The following is a 22,811-nucleotide window of genomic DNA, read 5'->3' on the forward strand; positions in this document are numbered from 1 at the left end:
ATGCACCAGAAGAGGGTGTCAGATCTCATTACAGATGGTTGTGGGCCACCATGTGGTTGCTGGGATTTGAACTCAGGACCTTCGGAAGAGCAGTAGGTGCTCTTAACCACTGAGCAATCTCTCCATCCCCAGAAAATTCTTATTCAGGGTCATGGTTCAAAAACTTGGTGGCAAACCTAAAACCAGTTGCAGGATTGAAGTATGGCCAAAGTCTCAGCATGTAATACAAGGAGAAACCAACAGTGATTTTATTATAATTGATGTTCTATTAAAGCAGTATTCCCAATCCAGCAGAATTTGAAGATGCATGAATGGGAATATTTGTGTTTCAGTGATGGAAATCATTCTGAGCTCTTCAAAGGCAGCCTGGAGTTTGAGCTGTACCTTGAATTTAGAGTATCCTCTGAGCGCTCAGTGAATGTCATGTCTTTGCTCTGAGTGTTAATGGGGGAAGTATTTACAGGGTCACAGATATTTTCATGACCATCCCTTTCAACCTTAAAAGCCTGCAACATTTTAAAATGCACCATAGCATTTAGTTATAGAGGATACAGATCAGCAAAGTTCAAAACATTCTAGGGGCAGAGGTAGCAGGCTTAGATACAACGGAAATGAAGTCACTGTTTGTTGAACACAAAACCTCATAAGGTTATTCCTTGCCATGCAGCACAATATGAAATGCTACGTGTTAATTAGAAAGCAACTGAAAATGTGGTCATTGGTAATGATTTGTCCTTCTAATCATGGGTGCTGTGGTTGTCACTGTGGAAAACTGTGTTGTGGGTATTTTCTTTAGACTTGAATTATGTTTATGCTTTGAAGACATTAAGCATTCTTTCAGGCAGTGTTGGATATACTTAATATATACACCACATGCAGCACTTTTTTCAAGCAGGAGGTTGCATGCAGACACACAAAGCAAACGGTTCTTAAGTACTGGATTCCACACTGTGCCCATGTATCAGCCAACATCCCTTGGAATGTAATTTAGACAACTATTACCCCTTCAACATGTATAAAAGTTCATGTCCAATAGAAGAAAGAATTCAAAATTTTGAAACATAATCCGAAATAGTTTGTGGGTAAATGCCAGAGATACTTTGTTGTTAATTGTAGGACAGAAATACACTCCCACCCCCGCCCCGTGTATCAAATTACAAGTATTCCAAGGGAGAGGAAGATTTGCAAGCATAGAGCTCCCTCCCCACCTCTGCTACACATTCTTCACTGGCACAGGAACAGGCAGCGCTACTGCTCCCTACCGGTAAAGTTGGCTCATCCTTGTCCCCAGCTGTAGGTGACTGCATAAAAGAAAAAAGGAAAAGACAAAAGACAAATAAATAACAGATTCCACACAGGCTTTACATTTAATAACAATCACCAACACAGAGATGGCTGTTTCTACTCCCCGTATGAGTTAAGTCAAAATAGGCGCACAGGTAAAAAAATCATATTTATTACTCCATTTCTTCAAAAGTAAAGGAGAAGATTCTGCAGGAATTAGTGTTGTGAACGGTTATTGCTGGGTGACGGGATTACAGGGAGATGTCACTTTCCATGGTTTGAAGGGAGTTTATATCCACTGCCTCACATATGGTGAGTGAATACCTGAAGAAATTAAGCTGCTGGATCAAAGACCAGGACTATCACCCGATGTGGCTGCTTAGGACTGAACTGGGGACTTCTGGAAGAACAGCCAGTGCTCTTAACAGCTGAGCCATCTTTCTAAGCTAATCCATTTTTCCAGCCCTATGTGTGATATTATTTTTAAGACATATAAATTTGGTACTTAATATGGTTGATTTGACTATTTTAGACCTTTAATCAAATATTTAATAATCTTTTATTTTGTTGAGATGCCTTTTTGGACACCGAAATCATGTATGTAATGTATGTCCCCTTCTGTTTCCAAACATTAGATCCACGTAGAACTTGTGTGTGTCAGACCCAGGCAGACGGATACATTCTGGGTTGGCGATAATTTCTCAGCACAGCCTGCAGGCATCACTAAACTTGCTATAACATCTTCTTGGGGGGGGGGGTAAACACTCAGTGGCTTCTTGAAAAATATCACAGAAAAATATCTCTGATGTCCTAGTTCCCAAGGACAAGCTTGGAAACGGAAGTGGACCGGAAGTTGTCTTTTTGTTAAATTATGCAAATGCCTTTATTTGGACTACTATGTTGCTAACAGATTACGTCACTTTTCAGAGTTCGATTAACATAGTGATATCGAGAACTGGAAGTTGTCTTTTGATCTCTCTCTCTGCTCCTAGAGGCGCCCTGGGAGCCCATTTCTCTAAGGTAGGTTCTTTGTTCTTCCACATCAGACAGCTCAACAAATGGATCCACATTTTACAGATTAACTCTCCGGGGAAATTTTCCAGTGCAGCCAGCTTAGCCTTTGGACATACATTGAGACCAGCTGTCAGAGCACGCCTTTACAGTTAGCAAATTTATACCTTGTGGCTAAATGGGAAGCAAATAACTATGAGCTGGACTGATATCCCAGCGCTACCACAGAACATGAGAGACTAGAGTGAGGAGGGATAAAGGGTGGGCTTCAGAAGAGGAAAAATCCTCAGCTGCGAGTCTGAAGTTTTAAAAATGTATGTAACAAAATTATTTGAAGAAGAAAAAAAATCAAAACTATATTTCTGGATCTGAATAAAAGGAAGAAAAAACTGTACCCCAGTGACATTTTTTTTTCTCTTACAGGCTAGATGGATCATAAAGTAAGTAAGCTGAAGGAACAGGCCTAACACACAGATTCTGCAAAGAACAAAGACTCCAGAGAAAGGTCTGCAGCCTTTCCAAGATGTGCTGCTATTGGTTAATGTCAACAGAAGTTGACATCATTAGGTTTTTTTTTTTTTTTTCTTTCAGGTGTGATTTGCAGACATGAATATGCATCAGGTTACGGCAGGTAAACTTAGGTGACATACCAATGGCCAGTGAGCCTGTGTGGACTGACCTGCTGCTTTGGTGTAGTCTGTTGAGAGGTGGGACATGTGATAAAGGCTACCTTTCACCCTGAGTGATTTCTAGAGCTCACCTCAATTAGGCTTATGATCCCGACCGTGAGTTCCTGATTGAGCTCAGAGTTCAGTGGTGGAGGGGCTTTAATTGGCTTGACTTTGGTGTCACAGAGTTATTTTCAGAGCCATGATTGCCTGAGAAATTTATTTATTATTGCCTGAGAATTGTATTCGGTGTTAAAGAAGATTAGTAAGACTTCAATCTTGGTGTTCTTATTGTGCCTTTAAAAAAAGAAATCTAAATTTTTATCACAGTCCGTTATCTCTTGATAGTATGTCAATACTATTGATTTAGACCACACTAATTTGAAAGCCCCATTTCTGAGGTCAGTTCCAAGGCTGTGCCAACATACAGGAGAGGTCTATTCAGTTCAGTCAGAACTCATAAGAATTCTCCAGATTACTAAAGATGCTGTACTGGCTAATTTTGTGTCAACTTGACACAGCTGGCGTTATCACAGAGAAAGGAGCTTCAGTTGAGAAATGCCTCCATGAGCTACAACTGTAAGGCATTTTCCCAATTAGTGATCAAGGGGGAAAGGCCCCTTGTGGGTGGGACCATCTCTGGGCTGGTAGTCTTGGGTTCTATAAGAAAACAAATTGAACAAGCCAGTAAGTACCATCCCTCCATGGCCTCTGCATCAGCTCCTGCTTTCTGACCTGCTTGAGTTCCAGTCCTGACTTCCTTTGGTGATGAACAGCAGTATGGAAGTGTAAGCTGAATAAACCCTTTCCTCCCCAACTTGCTTCTTGGTCATGATGTTTGTGCAGGAATAGAAACCCTGACTAAGACAGATGCCCTCTAAAGTACATACTGAAGAGTCCTAGGCTGGGGCCCTGGTGATCAAAGAAGATCCCTCTCTCGTATAGTAAGTAACAGGACCCAACCAGGCCAGGGTCAGAGAGAATTCTGCAATTCAATGTTTTTATTCAATGTAAACGGGCCTCTCCATCGTTACTCCACATTGGCCATGTGGTGACTGCATTGTACAGGAGCAACTGGGGTTCTGCAGTATCGGGTACCTTTCTTAGGGAGAAGTGCTACTTGCACATGGTCATTTTGTTAGCTACTTACAATTATTTTGAAAGTTCTCTGCCCCCAGATAATAAAACCTCTAACTGTTTGGAAGAATTTTAGACAGAAATCCCCCTCAAGGCTTTAAATGATGTCTTTTTGCATTTGACCTGGGAAGTCTCCGGCTGGGAAATGGCTTCACTGGATGGCACGTGCAGTTTTGATGTAACTGTGTACACAGCTTTACTGCTCCCTGCTCTTTTCCTAGCATGTGAAAATGAGGCAAATATTGTGTAGTCCAGCTGCTTTGGACCACACAGAGAGACATGCCTGTGGTTCACTCTGGCTCAAAATTACCTGCAAATTATACAACCAAGTGAGTCACCATGAAGGCTTCAGATGCCAACAGACAAGTCTGGAAAATGAGAGCTGGCTTTCCCAGTCAGTGGCTGGGCACAGGACAGAGGTACACAGAAGCTGTCTGAATGCTGCAGCAACAATCATTAACTTCTATTTCTAAAACCTTCTACCATGCCCTGTGAAATGTACTGACCAGGCAGAATTGTAAGTAAAGGACATTTAGACAAACTTAAAGGGTTTTTTTTTCTCCTTTTTTTTTCTTTTGGTCATAAATGTGACCCACATTTTAGTAATTTAAATACAAATCTTATATTTAACTGGAATCAATTTTAACATTCCAGGATTGAGTGAGAGGAGACTTGACTGAATGACATTCATTAAAAAATGGTGTATCCTTTTTCTGTCAATGTACTTTTCTGCAATAAAAACACATTTAAATTATCTTTCTTAGATAAAGGTAAATAAACCTCAAAGCTTATTGGGAAAATAAGGTAATAGGTAGAAAAACTCAAATGTAAAATTCGGAGGGAAAGAATCCCTACCCCTCTAAACAGAAGACCATCTCTTAATCCCTCTTATTATGAGGTGCTAGCATATTCCTCAGAGGGGAAGTTAAACAATTGCTTAGTGAGAGAAAGAAGAGATGAACATCCAGATGACTTTGGACTGTGTACTCAGGTCACAATCTCTGTTAATCCTTCAGGGAAGAAAAAAAAGCATGCCTGAAGCTGGTAGCCCAGAATGATGGACTATCCCTGTCATAGTTTTGCTTTACAGAGACATCAGATAGGAGAAAGGCTCAAAATGACCCAAGTAGGAAATGTTATCAAAGGAGCTCCGGGTCCAGAAGCAAAGCCTTTCAATCATTTGTCTGGATAGATCATCTCCATCATCATGAAATATTTGGGGCAGTAGAAAGAGATCTGAAAACAGTAGAAAGAAATACTGAATAGAGTGAGTAGAAGATAAATTGATTGGAGAAAGTTAAAGAGCATTTTTTTTTTTTAAAGATCATTGGTCAAGAGAAGAAGTTATGTCAGCTGAGGAGTGTCACATGGAATTCAAGGCCAGTGTTGGCCATTGGGTTTTTGCCTCTTCTCAGTTATATGGCCTTGAGGAGGTGACCTAATTGTTCTGTTCTTTAGCTCCTCCATCTGTGAAATGGGGATAAGAATACAGTGCTGTTGTGAAAGTACTGTGACAAGACAAGGGATAACAGTTTCAAGTAGTTAAGGCCATGAATCAGACTTGGAAGTAGGGTGGCTTCTATGGGAAGCAGACACATTCATTGATGAGGGTAGAGGGAGGTGACTTAAGTACTAATCTTGGCGGGACCACTTAGGCATGTCCCCATTTGGCATCTGTGGAAGGAGATGATACAACTGATCCTATTTCCTTGACTTGGCCCCTGAACTCATCTCTGTACCTTCTGGAGGACACAGCATGGGCAAGGTGAGGTCAGTAGCTAATATCTCCTGTACCCAAGGCTCTCAGGAGGTGGAAGACTGAGAGAAGATAGAACGCAGGTCTCAACCCACAGAATCTCAAAATCTGAGTGTTCTATGACACTTTCCCCTGGAGGATGCTGCTCACACGAGTGGGACAGGGAGTATGGCATCAGAAAGCTGAGAACCCATCCCAAGTTCACACTCTAATAGAGCATCTTCCTACTCTGGCTGGGTTCTGGATTAGAGGTTCCTACTTGCAAGAAGCCAGTCCACATATAGATGATCTGTGAATGTGTCTAATACAGGCATGCATGGAGTGCTTAATCACCAAGATTTGGCTAATCGGGGAAGTAAAGCCCCCTCACAACTTGGAAAGAAGCTTACCATGGAAGCGGGCAGATTCTTATGCTAGAAGGCGAGATGAGGCACAGTTTGGACTCTGTACTAAGATCATTAGAAGATGTAATTTGGGAATGATCAGTAAGTAAGGCTGGCACCAGAGTAATAGCAGACCTGGACTACTACTGATGAACTTATAAACTTGTGTATGATCAATGTTACCAACTGTTGATCATACATGACTATCAGAAGCATTCAGAACAATTATGAACATTGATTCTTGAACATCTACACTTATATCTACCTGTCATCTATCTATCTATCTATCTATCTATCTATCTATCTATCTATCTATCTATCTATCCATCCATCTATCATCCTATTGTACATCATTATCTGTCACCTGTTACTAACAACTGTGAAGCAAGCACAGACTGAGTTCTTTACTCTTAAATAATTATTGTTGTGTGTGTACACACATGTCATAGCTCAAGTATGCAGATATGAAGACAACTTGTGGTAATCCATTTCTTTACTTCAACACTGGGACTGAAGTCAAGCCATCAACGTTGGTGTAAGCCTCTTTACCTGATGAGCCATCTGGCTGGCTCTTTCTTGACAGATATAAGTAAATAGAAGCCATCTTAATATTTTCTTCTTGCTTACCAAATAGTCATCTCGTACACTTCACTGGCACATCCCTACCAACCTTTAAATAGGACTTCTTTAAATACCTCTCACAGAACTGACAAGCTATATCGGGTACATCTGTACCCAGCTCCTCCACAGAGCCTCCCAAATAGCAGAAGTTGTAATATCTTTATGGGTAGAATTCACCTCGGTGCTTTCCATGGTCCCTGACAGTTGCAATGTAAACTGCAACCAGGTGGCATGCTTGAGTGAACCACTCAGGTGGGACAGGGGCTGTGTGCTTCTGTGTAAGTAAGTGAAGCTCCCCAGATGCCTGTGACACTGGCTAAATTAATAGTCATGCTGGTTATTTAGGTCCACTTCTTCAATGATTACTTAATCTTTCTTATTAAGTAGGCACACGGAAGACAGTAATCTGTGTTTTACAAATGGAGAGTGAGAGGAGGGAAGGGCCTCAGGCTGTTTCTGTGCTCAGGATAAGTAGCACCAATGCCAAGTCATTTAATTTAGGAAATTAACAGTCCACCTACCACTGCTATCTCTTGCCTTCTTCTGCAAAATCCAGATGCTGCTCATTTACTTTATTGTATTGTTTGAGCAATTTTCATAATTGCTAATGAACAATTTTGATATGCCAAGCAAATGTCGTCTGTTAGTGTTGGTCTGGTATAAAACAGGAACATTGGCCTTGACTAGTTAGGAACCCAAACCACATCCACACACTGTCTCCACTGCTTTACGCTGTCCCTTTGTAGTGTTGATGGTAAAAGCCAAGGCCTCACGCGTGCTTGACAAGTCCTCTACCACTGAGGTGGGGCCCTGCCTTCCTTTTTAGGACAGAGGATGTGGTATGCGCACGTGTGTGTGTGTGTGTGTGTGTGTGTGTGTGTGGTGTGATGTGTTTGTGCACAGGTGTGTACAGATGGTGCATACATGTGGCTATATGACGACAAGTTCACACAACATGTCTTCTGCTATCACTTCTGATCTCAGTTTCTGTGTCAGCATCTCTCAGTGACTGACTGGCCAGTGAGTGTCAGGGTTCCTTCTGTTTCCACGTCCCCAGTGCTGGTGTGCAGGCTGCCATATTCCTGTCTCATGTGGGTGTTGGGGATCCAAACCCAGGTCTCCATGCTTGTGTAGCAAGCACTTTACCGGGCCATTTCCCCAGCTCTGATTTCTGTTTCAAATTCATTAAATACTAATACTGGACAAAAGATATGTTAGGCAAATCAGGGTATGGTTCATGGAAAGCCCAAATGTGTAGGAAATACCTTACTGAATCATTAAAATAATGGATGTTATAATCACTTCTATCTCTCATACTACATAAAGATCCTGAGACTGATAGGGGCTGGGTGGGTTTGTCCAAGGTCCCATGGCAAAGCTGTGATCTGAGCTCAGATAGCTGGGCTCTGGGGCGTTTCTCCAGTGTTGGAAAAAAAAAGGAAGTGGAATTTTCTTTACAGTAACCCGTAGGAAGAAAGCGGCAACCAACAGAGCTCCAAACGGCACGAAAATATTAAAAACCATTTATGAACTTGGACTTCTAATGAAAGCCAGATGATGCCAAGCAATTGTTGGGAATTTATGATGACAGATTTTATTTGTATTCATTATGTACACATTTGTTTTGTTGGGAATTGTGAGCAAGGGCTTGAGAGTAGAGAAAGTATAGAGATTAATTTTCTGGTCATTTGTCTCTTCCAGAATTGTAATTTAGACTCATTCACAATTGCCACAGTGTTTTAAAATGTAACTTCTGTCTCTGGAGGGTCATAGAGATACATTTTATGACCTTCACAACGTAACAGGTGCAAATGTGGTTCTTTGTACATCAACTTGACTTGTGTCAGGACTCAATAACTCAGCAACAGGTAGGAATTGGGGCTGTCTGGTGGCCTCACTCACCCTGTGGCCAGGAGCAGATCCTATCTATTTAGAAGGACATGGGTGTCGAATCCTCAATTAATTTCTGATACTCTGGTAAGTACTCTGCCTCGCCACACAAGCTCAGAAAATGAAATAGTCAGCCTTAATGTTGGAAGCACTGATGGAGACTCTGCATAGTGAGATGTGAATAGAGACAGCCACTCATTCATTTAACACCATCTGGTAATACCTACTTCACTCTTAATATCATGCCAGGCTGTTTTCTAGGTTTTAGGAATTCAGGTGTGACCCAAACTGACAAGATCTCTGTCCTCATGGACCTCACACTTTAGTATATGTTATTATAAAATTAAAGAGAAAGAGCCAGTAGTAGTTATATCACTTAAAATTAAGTTATATTTACAGATACCTAGAATCTATCATGTCTGTGATTGTATTTTGTGACTGATCTTTAATCCTGGACTTAACATGCCCTCTCATGTGGAGAGGTGTTGGTAAAGACAACTGAGATAAGATGAACAGGGTTGTATATGTGGAGGTCTAAGCTCAATGTACAGCAAAATTTAGGGGTCAAGAGGAAGCAGGTGCCTAAAGAACTGATAAAAATGAAACTGATACAATTTCGAGTGCCGCTTAGTTTTTCGTATTGGTGCTAGCAAAGTTCCTTGCTAACGTACTTTTAAGAGACCTTTATAGGTTACATGTGAAAGCCAGAGTCTGCTGGGAAAGCAGCCTCATGAAGTCGTATGCTATAGAAAGCTTCTCATACAGTCTCTGTGGTGAGAAAGCATAGCCTTAGGGATGCGATGGGTGCATCCTTCACACGTTAGACTTTCCATTCTAGAGATGTTGCTTGTGCCGGGCCCACCGGATTCCTGCAGCACCTTGACACAATTTCCACAAGTGTAGACAAATAGAGACACCTTGGATTTAGTTTAGGATTTCCCAGGAATCAAATAAATACAATGCAGCCCAATTTGAGGACTCAATAATACCAGTGTTAGCATAAATATATTTTGGAGAAAACAACAAGAGGCATAAATATCAAGTATTGATAGTTGGGAATCATTGTGCTTTTTAATCTACTCCTTTGTGCTTGGTTGAGGTTGAGAGGCAGCTAAAGCTTCTCTCCACAGCTGAGGGGGACACACCCGCGTGGCTGCTTCCACATATTCCTCCTACTGGGCCTCCTGTGTCTCCAGTCTGTCCTGCATTCACCTCATCACTCTTTTCCATCTTGGGTCATCCTCTTGACAGCCCACATTTTTATTTTACCTTATTTCCCACTATATACTGTGGGTGCTAGAGGCTGAGTAACTGGATGCTCAATAACAGATGAGCCTTATGCTCGTCCATAAGGATGCTGGAGGAAAATGGCTTTTAGTTAGTCCAGCGCTGGTCTGTATCACCTTCCTCTTGTCTTTGATACTTCTGATGATCCAGTGCCTCTTAAGTCACTTCCCTCAACATAGGGATGTATGCTCTGACATGGCCCCTGCTGTCTTAATCCTTGGGAAAGGCACAAGCTTAAACGTCCCTTCTTTGAACTTTTTTAATCAGAAGGAGCATCTCATGTCTTTGTGAAGACTGGCTGGATCTGGAATCACTGAGGAGACACACCTTCATGTCTAGAGGGTGCTTCTAGAGAGGTTTAACTAAGAAGGGAAGATTTACCCTGGATGTGGGTGGTGCTGTACCATGGCTGGGGTCCCAGATTGGAGAAGAGGAAACCATGGGAGTGTCAGCTCTCGCCTCACTCTGCTTCCTGATTGGTAGACACAATGAGACTGGTTGCTTCATGCTTCTGCTTCTGAGCTTCTCCCACCACAGTGTACTGTATCTCCAAACAGTGAGCCCCAATAAACCATTCCTCCCCAAACCTGCTTTCTGTCAGGCATTTGGTCACAGCAATGGTAAGTAACTAATACAAACATAAGTCCTAATTGCATAATGTGTAATTTTATATGCTTTACTGGAACCGTAGTTTCTCTTGAGCAAGGTCGTCTTAAATCTTACACATCTTTATTATACTCCATATTCTGTCTACACTGTGCTAACACCACTTAGTGAACAGTGAGTGGTCTTTTTGTTGCTTGTCACAGGGTTGGGACGAGAGCTTTTAAAAAAAAGGACGATGCTTAAGTAGGTAGGAAAACTATGAGGAAAAAGAAGTTTGAGATATTTGGATCTGATACTTAGGTGTAGGTCATAGCCATCAAATATTATTTGAGTAGTGTACAATGGCATCCTTAAACAAGTCTCTGGTTTGATCACTGGGACCCTGAGCATATTTCAAACAAGTTTTTGCATAAACATGAATGATATGATATTTATGCTAAGAAAGCGATTTCTGAGCCATATGATAAGAGCAGTTTTAGTATTAAAAGGACCATGACTTTCTACAGTAGCTAGCTGTCCCATCTTACACTGTCCCCAGCAATGGTCAGGGGTTTCTCCATTCTGGGCACCACTGTGTAGTACCACGATTTTCTATTTTAGACATTCAAATTAGTGCAAGGATGGCTATTTGTGGTGTTCCTGTGGCTTTCTTAAATGGTTCTGATGATGGTCATCTTTCCGTGGCCTCATTTGTCAACTGTAGACCTCTTCAGTGCATTGTATGCACTCTTTGCTTTGTTTTTAATTGGTTATTTACATCTTTTAGGGTTATATCTTACAAATTATATGTATACCCCAAATAAATTTGGCCAGACACCTGATTTTAAAAACATTTCTCCTGTTTTATAATTTGTCCTATTAGACTCTAAATATTAAAGTTTTTCTTGTGTCTGAAGTTTCTAATCGTGGTGATATCAGTTTTTCCTTTTATGCAAGATCGTGGGATTCTTAGTCTAGTTCTTCTTTTTCGGTGATGGATGCTCACTTGTTATTATGTGTGTTCAATTTTGTGTTTTTGTAAGTGCAGGCACACATGTGTCATGGTGTGTGTGTGTGTGTGTGTGTGTGTGTGTGTGTGTGTGTGTGTGTGTAGGTCAGAAGGCAATTCCTGGGAGTTGGTTCTTGCCATCTTTGGGGTCTTTGGTCCTTGGGCTTGTGTCTAAGCACATCTATCCAGAAATCTATTACACATTTTAGAGAAGAGGGGTGAGTGTGGTTAACGGATTTACCCTCAGATTATATGATAGTATGGTTGAGTCTGGAACTAGAAAAGCAGAAAGTCCAACTTGAAACCATCAGCTTCCTTTCCCTGTTGTCCCCACCTTGCTTGATTTGAGTGCTGAGAACTGAGTCCCAGGCCTCCTGCATGCTCAGTAAGCACAAGGGGACATATTCTCAATGTCCAGACTCCCCAGGTCCGTCACTCTCCTCATGTTCCCCAAGTGAACATAAACCGCACTCCGAATCTATCTTCCTGGCAGGATAGTAAAATGGATTTGGAAATCATAACCCCCAGATCTTCATAGGATATTTGAAGAAGCCTAGAGCTTTAGTCATTGGCTTTGCTTTGAACAAAAAAAGTACAGGGTTTGAAAAATAAACTTTATTATTTTCAATGTCACAAATCCTTCTAATCTTATAAAATGAGATTTATCTAATCTTATAAAACATAAAAGGAAAACCAGAGAGAAAGCTGGGGCTTGACACTGAGATAGCACGTCATATTTGCTGAAAACGTAACAAGTTTAGTCTTAAAAAAAAAAAAATCTGGTTCCAGGCAGTGACTTTGGTCTTCCAGGCCTGTCTTATCTGTTATCTGTCAATAGAACAGCGGAAATTGTGTGCAATTGAAAACAGATGTAGCCTGGCAGTAACAGAAATGGAAAGCTGTGCTCTGGAAAGCCTTACTGCATTGCTGTCACAAGCAGCCAAGAACTGACCAGTGTTGCATCAGCAGCATCTTTGTGGCCAAAGATTCAGCACTATTTCAGTTCTGGAATTAAAAATCCATTGCAAGGTTGGAGGAAAATGACGTAAAATCTTTTAATGATGGCTGGTCTCAAGCCTTGGCTCGCCTGTGGCAGCTCTTCAAGGTGCTTTCAGGAGCTTGGAGGAGCATCGTTCACATGCAGGTGCTTACTGCTCCGACAGCATCTCTCGTGCTGAGAATAATCATAAGGCTGTGTCTATCAGCATTAAACATCCACCGTTTAGTCAATGGCGGCGGCGCTGGATGTCTTTGGACAGGACTCCAATAAGCAGTGGAGAATGTACCAGCGCTGTGGGGCTGATTAAAGAGATCCAGTCCCCAAACAAAGGCTGTACTTGGGCTGACATTTTGCTTGATTACGTGCCTTTGTTCATTTTAAAGGTTTTTATAATGGGAAATGGCAATCCAAGGAAAATTGCAGAATAGTCATGTTTTTGCCACTTACACAAAATCATATTTTACTTGTTTTGTGAATATAGGTATATTTTTCCTGAATAATAGAAAGCAAACTATAGGCGTAATAATATCTTTAGCCCAGAATGTTTTACAGACGGATGTGAGGAATGTGCAAACATGCTCCTGTGTGGCCAGTCACTGTGTGTATACATGCATGTGGGTGTCAGTATGTGTGTGTGCGTGTGTGTGTGCTTGGTAATGGGAGGCACATTGCATTAACAGGTGAACACCTTCTAATGGTGGTTCTGTTTGTTGTTTGCCAACACTGTCAATTTTGTTTGTTTTCTACTTCTGTCCGAAATGTAGCTATGCAAAACAGCCAGTGACAGCACTTGCTCAGGTTTCTTCCTTTTCCATTTTTTTAAAATTCTTGCTCATAAGAACAGAGAGTCAAACACCACTTAATTCACTACAAATTTTACTGTGACATAAGTAGCCTGTTTCAAAAGGGTTTGATATTACATTTGTTTATTGCGTGTGTATGCACATGGGCCTGTACCTGCCATGGTGTATATGTGTAGGTCAGTGGTAAACTTGCAGGAAGTTGGTTCTTTCCTTCCAGCCTGTGTGTCTTGGAGCTCAGACTTGGGACATCAGGGTTGTCAGCAAGTGCCTTTACCCACCAAGTCATCTGGTGCTGTGACATAGGAAGTTTTCCTGATTACTGTTTGGTGTTTAGTCATCTCTGGACATGACTATTCACAAGTTTGTAAATATACACATTATATACAGGCATGATTTTTTTTTTAAACACGAGCTAGTTTGTTACAAGGGAAGACACAGGCCTGGAGATGTGCAATGTTTTGCTTACAGCTTGGCTCTAAGGAAAGAATAGAAAGGGCAACTGCTCTATATTCTAAATCTGGGGAGCAGAGGATTGTGGAAGTCTGAGACTGGCTAGATTTTAGGTGTATATGAATTTTCACGGGACAGAAGTACAATTGTACAAAACTCAACAGATTCTAAAAACTGACCAGGAGCCCCCAAAAGGCTATGGATCATGAGCTTGATGGTTTCAAACTACTTGCCCTTTGGATGCTGGGAGATACTCTTCCAAAGGACACCTAGGATCGCTGCTCACCAGCAGGAAGGAGAAGCTCCGGCAGGACCCTTGCAGCCGATTGAGTCTATAGCCTGCACTGCGGGAATGGGATCTGGCAGAGGAGAGGGAGAGCAGAGGCTACATGGAGCACTCCACACACTGTCACACTCTCAATTGGTTCACACTCTTCAGAAAAAGGCTGGAGTGTCACTGCAGATGGTCTGACACTATTCAGTGGGCACAGACTAGGCAGGGTGCCCAAGGTCTGCCGTAGGCATCCGCTACCTCTTGCTGACTCTGTTCTAAATGGTGCCTGGGCAGACACTGGTAGCTTGGAGGGCAGTTCACATCTGTGATTGCACTGGGCTTCAAAGACATATGAGGGGGAAGTCCCTCAAACAAAAACAAAGGCAGTGAGAAAATAATAAACATCTCCTTTTTTACTTGCCTAGATATATTGAAAATGGTTACTGAGTATGCTTTCTCATCAGTACCAAAGGGAACAAGACAAGGATCTCAGAGAAACACCAAGCATCACGTTAGGGTTTCTTCCATAGCTTTCTCCTGGCTTTAGTGGAATTAGTAGTCTCCCTTGAATCTCATTTTCAGAGTTAGAAGGAAGTAAAGAGCAAAATGATGAAGCGCCTGGTCTGGGCCTGAGTCAAGGCTAGGCAGTGCGGCAGCAGATTGGTCTGGGGTTCATACTGTGTCCGATGAGTTCAATTTCCCAACCACACTTCTGGTGTCATAGATACACAGCATGGGAGGCTAGAGAGAGACATGACCTGCATTGCATGGCAGTCGGCTTGTCCAGCTTCATGCTAGCTTTTGTTGGACAGTGAGAGATAGATAGATAGATAAATAGATAGATAGATAGATAGATAGATAGATAGATAGATAGATGATAGAGCATGTAGCATTTGAACCACTTGATTTGCAAGAGCTCCTATCATACTTATAGCTTTGTAAGCATTATTAATTCCATTTTGCTGCTAGAGAAAGGGAGGTAGGTATAAGCCCAAGGCTACAGAAGTAGTACATGGTAAAGCTAGGGTTCACATCCAGCTAGGTGGTGAAGAAGTTGGGGTACTCTGTGCTTGTGGGTTTGATACTATGGGACAGGTGGAGAATGCCACGCAGCATTTAAAGAGTCCTCTTGCCAATGAGGACTGTTCTGTGTCTTGGTCTGTGGCCTCCTGCCGGATGCTTGAGGGATGCAAGTCTCAGAAATTACACATGTAGAATGTGGAGGAATGCTGTCTCAATGGGCTGTTTAATTATCCAATCAAATAAGACAACATATGTAAAGTCCTCTCCCTACAGGCTACCAGTAAACATGCAAGAGGAATAAAATGATAAGAATCTCTGACTGAACAACTTGGTTTCCAAACTCAGTGATGGCTGGTGGCCAAACTGGAATGTCTACATCGGAATGAATCTCTCCAAAGCTTTAGCTGAATTTTGGTTTCACAAAGCTATGGAGAAAGAGCAAGTCAGTGGTTATCCTAGAGGGATAGGCACACAATCTCTCTAGTTCCTCCCTTTCCAAGGAGGACTATTTTGCATTTGCAAATGGCTTTGCCAATGCAGAGTCCTTCCCAGGTCTCTTTATTTCCTTATCTCCCCACAACACTCTTGTTGAAAAGTACCACTTTATTTTAGCTAATTGAGTGAGCTTCTAACTTTATTAGCTGTGGTGCTTTGTGGAATGGCTGCAATTATTCTCCTTTCCATAAACCACATCTCTGTACAATTGTATTTTTCAGCCTACATCCCCTTTCTGCCCCTACCCCTGAGTGGTAGTTTTTAAGAACTAGGTAAAATATTAAGGCCTAGGTTAAATGTTAAGGCCTAGGTAACTATTACCTGGCTAGCCTGTCATTATAAGGGACTTTCTCATGTGTTTCTGCTGTTACTAGGAAACTTCCTAATGCCTAGTTGATTACATATTCTGTTATGTTTTGTGCCCTTGAAACAAATCATGACAGAAGTCAATAGAACTGCTTTTGTATAGTTAGCCACAATCAGCTTGGACCAACCAACCACCCAGCAGCACTTCCTGCATCTGTGTATAAGCTTTTATGGTAATAGCTTTTATAAGCTGTCCCTGGATGGATCCCAACAGAAGAGAACACTTGTACCAGTATAAGGAACTACTTGGAATAAGACTTCCATTTTGAGTAATGGTCAAGTAGCGTCTAAGTTCCCAAGACCTCTTTGGGAACTGACATCCTACTGGACAGAAAGAGACATGTATGTGGGCAACTGACATCCTGGTTGGCAAATAAGACATGAATGTTAGGCAAGTCCTATCTTGGATGGCAAGTTAAGACATGGATATTACACAAGGCAAGTCCCCTGCCACAGTTGAATCCCCCAACCAATGGGAGTAGCATATGTGTACGACAAAGACATGTTCCTTAAAAAGTCCCCCATCCCTAAGTCCTGATTGGTGGAATAACTTCACATAGATGTTTGTATATCTCAGGCTTAAAAAGCCCTGTAGGACCTTAACTTGGGGTCATGGTTCAGCTCCTGAGCCTAAATCATATCCCTGATCTATCAGTCTTGGGATGCGGTGTTCAATAAACTATTCCTAGTTGACTGACATTGGTGTCTGAGTGGTTTGTGTGGAGATAACCAGACCTGTACAGCAGGGAAATTTATTCTATTCTTTATACAAGATCTTGTGATTTGATTGAGCCAACTGAGTCCATGGAAGTGACACATGCCATTTGTTAGCACAGGCCTCAAAAGGTCTTGAATAAATGAAGACATCCTTCAAAACTCTACCCAAATTTCATATGAATATGTTTATGATACCTTGCTAGTTGTCCCCCGGAAGTCCAGCCATTATCTAGACAGATGACAGAATTAACAAGCAATGAGACAAGTACTTTGGGGCACGTATGTACCTGTATAACTCAAGATATCTTCTGACCAATAGCCTTATATGGACTTGTAGGTCATATTAGCAATAGATCTAGACAACCAATTTCCATTATTCACACTGATAATATTTTGTATGAACAATTCTCAGCTTTCAAATAAGGCAGCATTGATAGACCATAATGTGAAAGCTTGCCTAAGGCCTTCATTCTTATCTAGTATGAACTTAGCTGTGATGAGAGTTTATACAGCAAGTAGGCTTGGCTGAATGCATTCATCCATATGTAATTCACAACAGGCGCAAACCAATCTTTAAGACATTATGCATAGGCTGCAGAAGAGAGGGAAAGACCAAGAAAGGAAAAACAGTTCTTGCTAACTTGGAAAACACATATTCATCCTGTAAATTAAACCTCAAACTGTCAAAGGTATGAGTTCTAATTGGGTTATAAGATCCTTTATGCTCCAGCACAGTAACTGGAGTTTATTAGATGAGCAAAAATATATTAGCACACTTGTTTCTTTCAGTTGGTCATCTGGTCACTAGAAAAAGCCTTTCTTGATTCTGTTTGCAGTGAATAATGCAGAGGCAAATAATGGGTCAAAAGTTCTTGTAGGAAGACTATAAGAGCCCCAGGATGTTAAGTGGTGGTGTAGCATGCTGACTTCTGAACATGCTGTGGCTATTGTACTCATGAACACATAACAGCAGTGAATGGTTACCTGCAGAAGACCAGAACAAGACAAGACCCATTACCATTCCAGAATGGAGACTGGGAGGGACTCAAAGAGCTCCACTCTTCCCTGAGCTGCCAAAGGCAGGTCATGGCTGTTGGTGGAGGCAGAGTCATGCTTTTCAATGGTGTAGCCATTGGTAAGTGGCCCGGCTCAAATAAAAAGGCCTCACCCTGCTACCTCTATCAACCCAAAGTTAAATGGAGTGGGGTTAAATATAGAAGAAATTAAAAAAGACACAAAAAGAAGAGAAAAGACTTGCTGAGAAGAGGGGTTAAGAGGGAGGGGGAGTGAGATGAGAAAAGACAATGGGGCTTATGATTGAAATACATGATCCTTGTGCATGAACTTGTGAAAGAGTAAACAGGAGAAAGGGGAAACTCTCTTTCTGTTGAAGAAGTCACAAGAAAAAATTATGATCCTAACATATTTAAGCTGTCAAAAAGCAGGATGTCTTCCGCAACTTAGTAATCTGCCTGGAACGCTTCCATGAAAGCATCGACGGCTTCATCTGAAAATGGCTCTCCTGCTGTTCCTAATCCACCGGCCTCTGACTCCCAGCAAGGGGAGCATCAGATCCAGGGTTAAAACAAGAAGCTGTCCCCTGTTCTGCTGTGAAAGTTGGATGTGTTCCTCCCTGTACGGATGGGCAAACTTCTTCATATCCTTGGGTTTATTTTAGGTTGTTAAAATATTTTTGAAAGCACTGACTAGAATTTATATATATATATATATATATACATATACATATATTCTTTGACTGTGAAAGGAACACACATTCACTGGGAAGTAGATAAGTCCTGATGCAAACACAAGGATCTGGTGACTGCTTCAGTGGCCTCCTACACAGATGGAAAAGGGCACCAAAAAACAAAAACAAAAACACAAAAAACCCCAAAACAACAACAACAACAACAAAACCCCCCAAAACTGAACACCAAAACAAAACCAACCAACCAACCAACCGACCACCACCACCACCACCAACAGCAACAACAACAACAAAAAAAACCCATAACAAAACAACAATAAAATCAAACCAAGCAAAGAGTTAAAACAACTTGATAATACAAAGATAAGTGATATTGTCTAATATTAAAAATGAAATAATGAAATACAAAAAAATATCACCCAGCATCAATGCAAAAAAAACCTAATGATTCTCAAATGTCAAGGTTTTCAATAAAGAGAGCTTCCACCTCTATTTGTATGACCCTTCCTCACTCACCTTACTCCTACTTCTGGCCCTGGTTCCAATAAATCCTATTTTTATGAAAACATGAAGCTGGGCTGGAGAGATGGCTCAGTGGTTAAGAGCACTGACTGCTCTTCCAGAGGTCCTGAGTTTAATTCCCAGCAACCACATGGTGGCTCACAACCATATGTAATGGGATTGATCGGATGTACTATTCTGGTGTGTCTGAAGACAGCTGCATGTACTCATATAAATGAAAATAAATAAATAGCAAAATGAAAACACGAAGCTAGTCTGCAGGCTATTCTTTGTCAATTCATGTTTTCAAAATCTTACACCGAATCAAAGGGAGGTTTCAAGCTCCATTACATTTTGCGTCCAAGTTCCTTACTCATCTCCAACTAGGCACAGCCCTGGAGTTAGTTATATATTTGATTCTAGGTTCAAAGGGTGAGCTAATGAAACCGTTCCATGGCTACCAGCATTTGATTTTCACAGAGATGGCTTTGACCGACATGTAGATTGGAGGGAGAATGATAAAACACGACAGCAGTGACCAGGAAAGCTAGTGGTTAGGGTAACACTCATGATGCTTCTGTGTTTCATGTCACCAACACCACAGATGCAGCGATGACAGCCACCTCCCTGAGCTCAGGTGTCACATGCTTACCCTCCCATTGTCTGATTCCTGAGATTCTTCTATTGTGTCCTCCTGACTTACTGACTTCTAAGTCACAGGACCTCTACTCTATTCTTAAATGATCCTGTGTCCTTCAGTTCCCTTACAAGATCTCTACTCCTGACTTGGTGCACTCCAAATATGTAGCTGTAACTGTCTACTTGCCATGTCTGTTTAATGTCTATTGAGCATGACAGACTTAACGAGGCTGACACCAACTTGCATGGATGTGAGAAGTAAGAGTCCCCTGGGCAGGTGGGGTCAATCTCATCACTAATTTGAATGTTATAGAAATGTTCATTTCTTTTGGTTATGTTTCTTAAACATTTTGAAATACTTTTAATTTTATGTGTGCGTCTTAGTGTATGTGTGTGCACCACAGCATTTAGGTACTAGAGGAGGCCAGAAGAAGCTATTGGATCCCTAAGCCTGTTTTTATAGGTGTTTGTAAGCCACCTGATATATGTGCCAATAATTAAACCTCTGTCCTATACAACAGCAGCAAATGCTCTTAACCACTGAGCCATCTCTCCTGATCCTTGAAAAAATTAAAAAAAAACAATTAAAGTAACTCATATGATTAAATGAATGATTGAAATGATTAAAATAATGCATGTTCACTGGGAAATTTTGACTTTTGATTCCCTATGTCCAAGTCTGTTAATCTTCTATATTCCGTCCAGGGGAGAAAGATATAACTAATCCTATTGAGCTGTTTAAGTAGAAAAAAATCTCTTAATTCCTATTTTTCTCTCTTTCTCCAACATCTATTATATCAGCAAGTGCCACACATCCTATCAAAATATGTCTCCATTTTTCTGAAATAAGATCAGCACCAAAACTAGGTATAGAAAGGACCAAGTTCCCACATATTTAGGTTAGCATCTACCCCTGAAAAAGGAGCAGCAGTTGGGAAGGAAGGGAAGAGAGGTAGACATGGGACTGCTCAATTCCCAGATAGGGCATTAGCTTGACTTAAGCAAGTCCAAAACCTCACGCTGTCGAGAACTAGCTTCTGTGCCGGGGATTCCCCAGGTAGGACACAAACTAGAACATGTTCTAGCATTTGGTCTACTGCACATGTCTCCTATCCTGTCTGATGCATGTTTATATCTGGATCTGAGCCCAAAGGAAGGAATATTCCAGCAGACAAATAGATGCCAGGTCTCATGCCTCCTGGAGACCAGCATGCTTTCAACGGTGATGTGTCTCGTCACCATCTGGCAAGGGCCTGAGTTGAGAGGAGAGCCGATACACTCAGCATCCATGGCTGCAGCCAGATGGAAGTGTACTGAAACCACAGGGTCTGCTTTCCAAGCCAAGAGTACATGTCTCTGGGAGCCAAGTTCAGTCATACAAGGTCCACTTAACCAGTGGTTACGGCAAACTGGCCCAGCTTCCACAGAACAGATAGATCTTGTCTGGACTGTGGGCTTGGGTTTTGTGATGTAATGACTTTTCATGCTTTGTGACTGCCAGATCCTGCTTTTAGAGATGATATCTACTTTCTATTTTATGGATCTAAATCAATTCAACAATCATCTGCCCACTTACAAAAAAAAATATAAAGGAATCCGATTTAGTAGCTACTGACTAATGTGCTCTTTGCATATCAAATGTAAGCTGCCAGAACCCTAGTAAGAAGCAATTTTCTTCTATACATTAACTGTTTTAAAGACCATAAAAATGGGCTTTACAAAATCGGCATTTTCCTAATTCAGGGGATGCTAAAACATAAAAGCATTCTATCGAATCTTCCTTTCCACTGAAATGTCGTGGTTCTCATTAATAGTATTTTTGAAGTGTCACTAGCTAAGTTTTTTATTCATCATCATATCAGTGTCATCACCTGTGTGTGTGTGTGTGTGTGTACATGTGTGCCAAGATACATGTGTGGGGTCGGGGTCAGAGGACAACTTTCAGGAGTTGGTTCTTTCCTTCTATAGTAGAAGCTAGGGGTAGAATCCAGATTATCAAGTGTGCACAGCAAATACTCTTAACACCTAATACCTGAGCTCTCTCCCCAGCCCTCCAGCTTATTGTGTGTATGTGTGTGTGTTGAATGAGGTGTGTATGTAATTTTATCTTTAAATTAGCATATCTTTTAATTAGCACACATCAGGCTTCCTTTGGAGTTTTCACGATTATTTACTTTTGGGTGACCCTACCCACTCTGCTGTTTTGGCATGGCGCTGCCACTCTACTAATTTCCATCAACATTAAATCAGGCTATTTCCATTGCTCTTGGTTGCTCATCTGAACTAGATGATAAAACTTTATTGGTTGCAGGACATAGAAAAATGAGTGTAGGTAGAAGACAGGCTTCCCAGGGGCGCACCAACATGGTTGTAACTTTAAGGTAATGGGTACCACATGCTTGTTAGTACAAAATAGGAGGTATACATTTTACATAGGTTTACCTCCTGAGTCCTTATGACTAGCCTGCGAGAGGAGATAGTGAAACCGAGGAAGGGAATGATGAGATCTGTCATTCAAAGCAGGTACCACATGGAAGAGCTGGACACAATGGGTATGCCTCACGTCTGTGCCCCAGCCAGCAATGCGCCCTCTACATTACCTTGTTAACTTCAATAATGACTTTTGTTTTCTTTACTTGACCCTAGCTCACATAAATTTTCATCTAAAATAATATGACTGAAATATAGGGACCTCAAATTTACGCTTTGGAAAGCCTGGATTTTCATGTTCCAGTTACTGAATGCTTGTATCTGGTTGTTCATGTAGAACATTTGCCGTCATTAATGGTACCTGTTTGCATGGGAGCTTTTCTAAGCTTGTGACTATATTGGTCTTCTCATTCTGTGAGCTCTCAAGCCTAAAAGCATATTTACCTAAACAAGGGCTTTTTCACTACACTAACTGAAACATTTCAGAACAGATTTTGAACAAGCATGAAACTAAGCAAGGAGATTAAATACTCACAGTGCTGGCTGTTGAGAAACATCCCATTCTTTTATTACATTGTTTTGAAAAGTCTCCCTAACCTCTGGGGGGAATCACCATGCCTGACCTCAAGCTGTACTACAGAGCAATTGTGATAAAAACTGCATGGTACTGGTACAACGACAGACAGGTAGATCAATGGAATAGAATTGAAGACCCAGAAATGAACCCAGACACCTATGGTCACCTGATCTTTGACAAGGGAGCTAAAACCATCC

The 22,811-nt window shown here is 41.4% G+C and overlaps 1 protein-coding gene across 8 annotated transcripts in view; it reads right to left on the minus strand.

Moving 5' to 3' along the window:
• Positions 1-22,811, minus strand: part of Slc24a2 (solute carrier family 24 member 2) — a 237,444-nt gene that overhangs the window by 92,439 nt on the left and 122,194 nt on the right. For 4 of the 8 annotated variants that reach the window (XM_029476317.1, XM_029476321.1, XM_029476319.1 and 1 more), the window contains one exon: positions 1,209-1,301. In XM_029476317.1, coding sequence (XP_029332177.1) covers positions 1,209-1,301 — 93 coding nt within the window. The remainder of the gene's footprint in view (positions 1-1,208; positions 1,302-22,811) is intronic. The other 4 variants (XM_021160559.2, XM_029476320.1, XM_029476322.1 and 1 more) reach the window with 1 other exon arrangement.

Source organism: Mus caroli, chromosome 4, assembly GCF_900094665.2.
Source record: "Mus caroli chromosome 4, CAROLI_EIJ_v1.1, whole genome shotgun sequence".
In the NCBI taxonomy this organism is placed as follows: domain Eukaryota; kingdom Metazoa; phylum Chordata; class Mammalia; order Rodentia; family Muridae; genus Mus; species Mus caroli.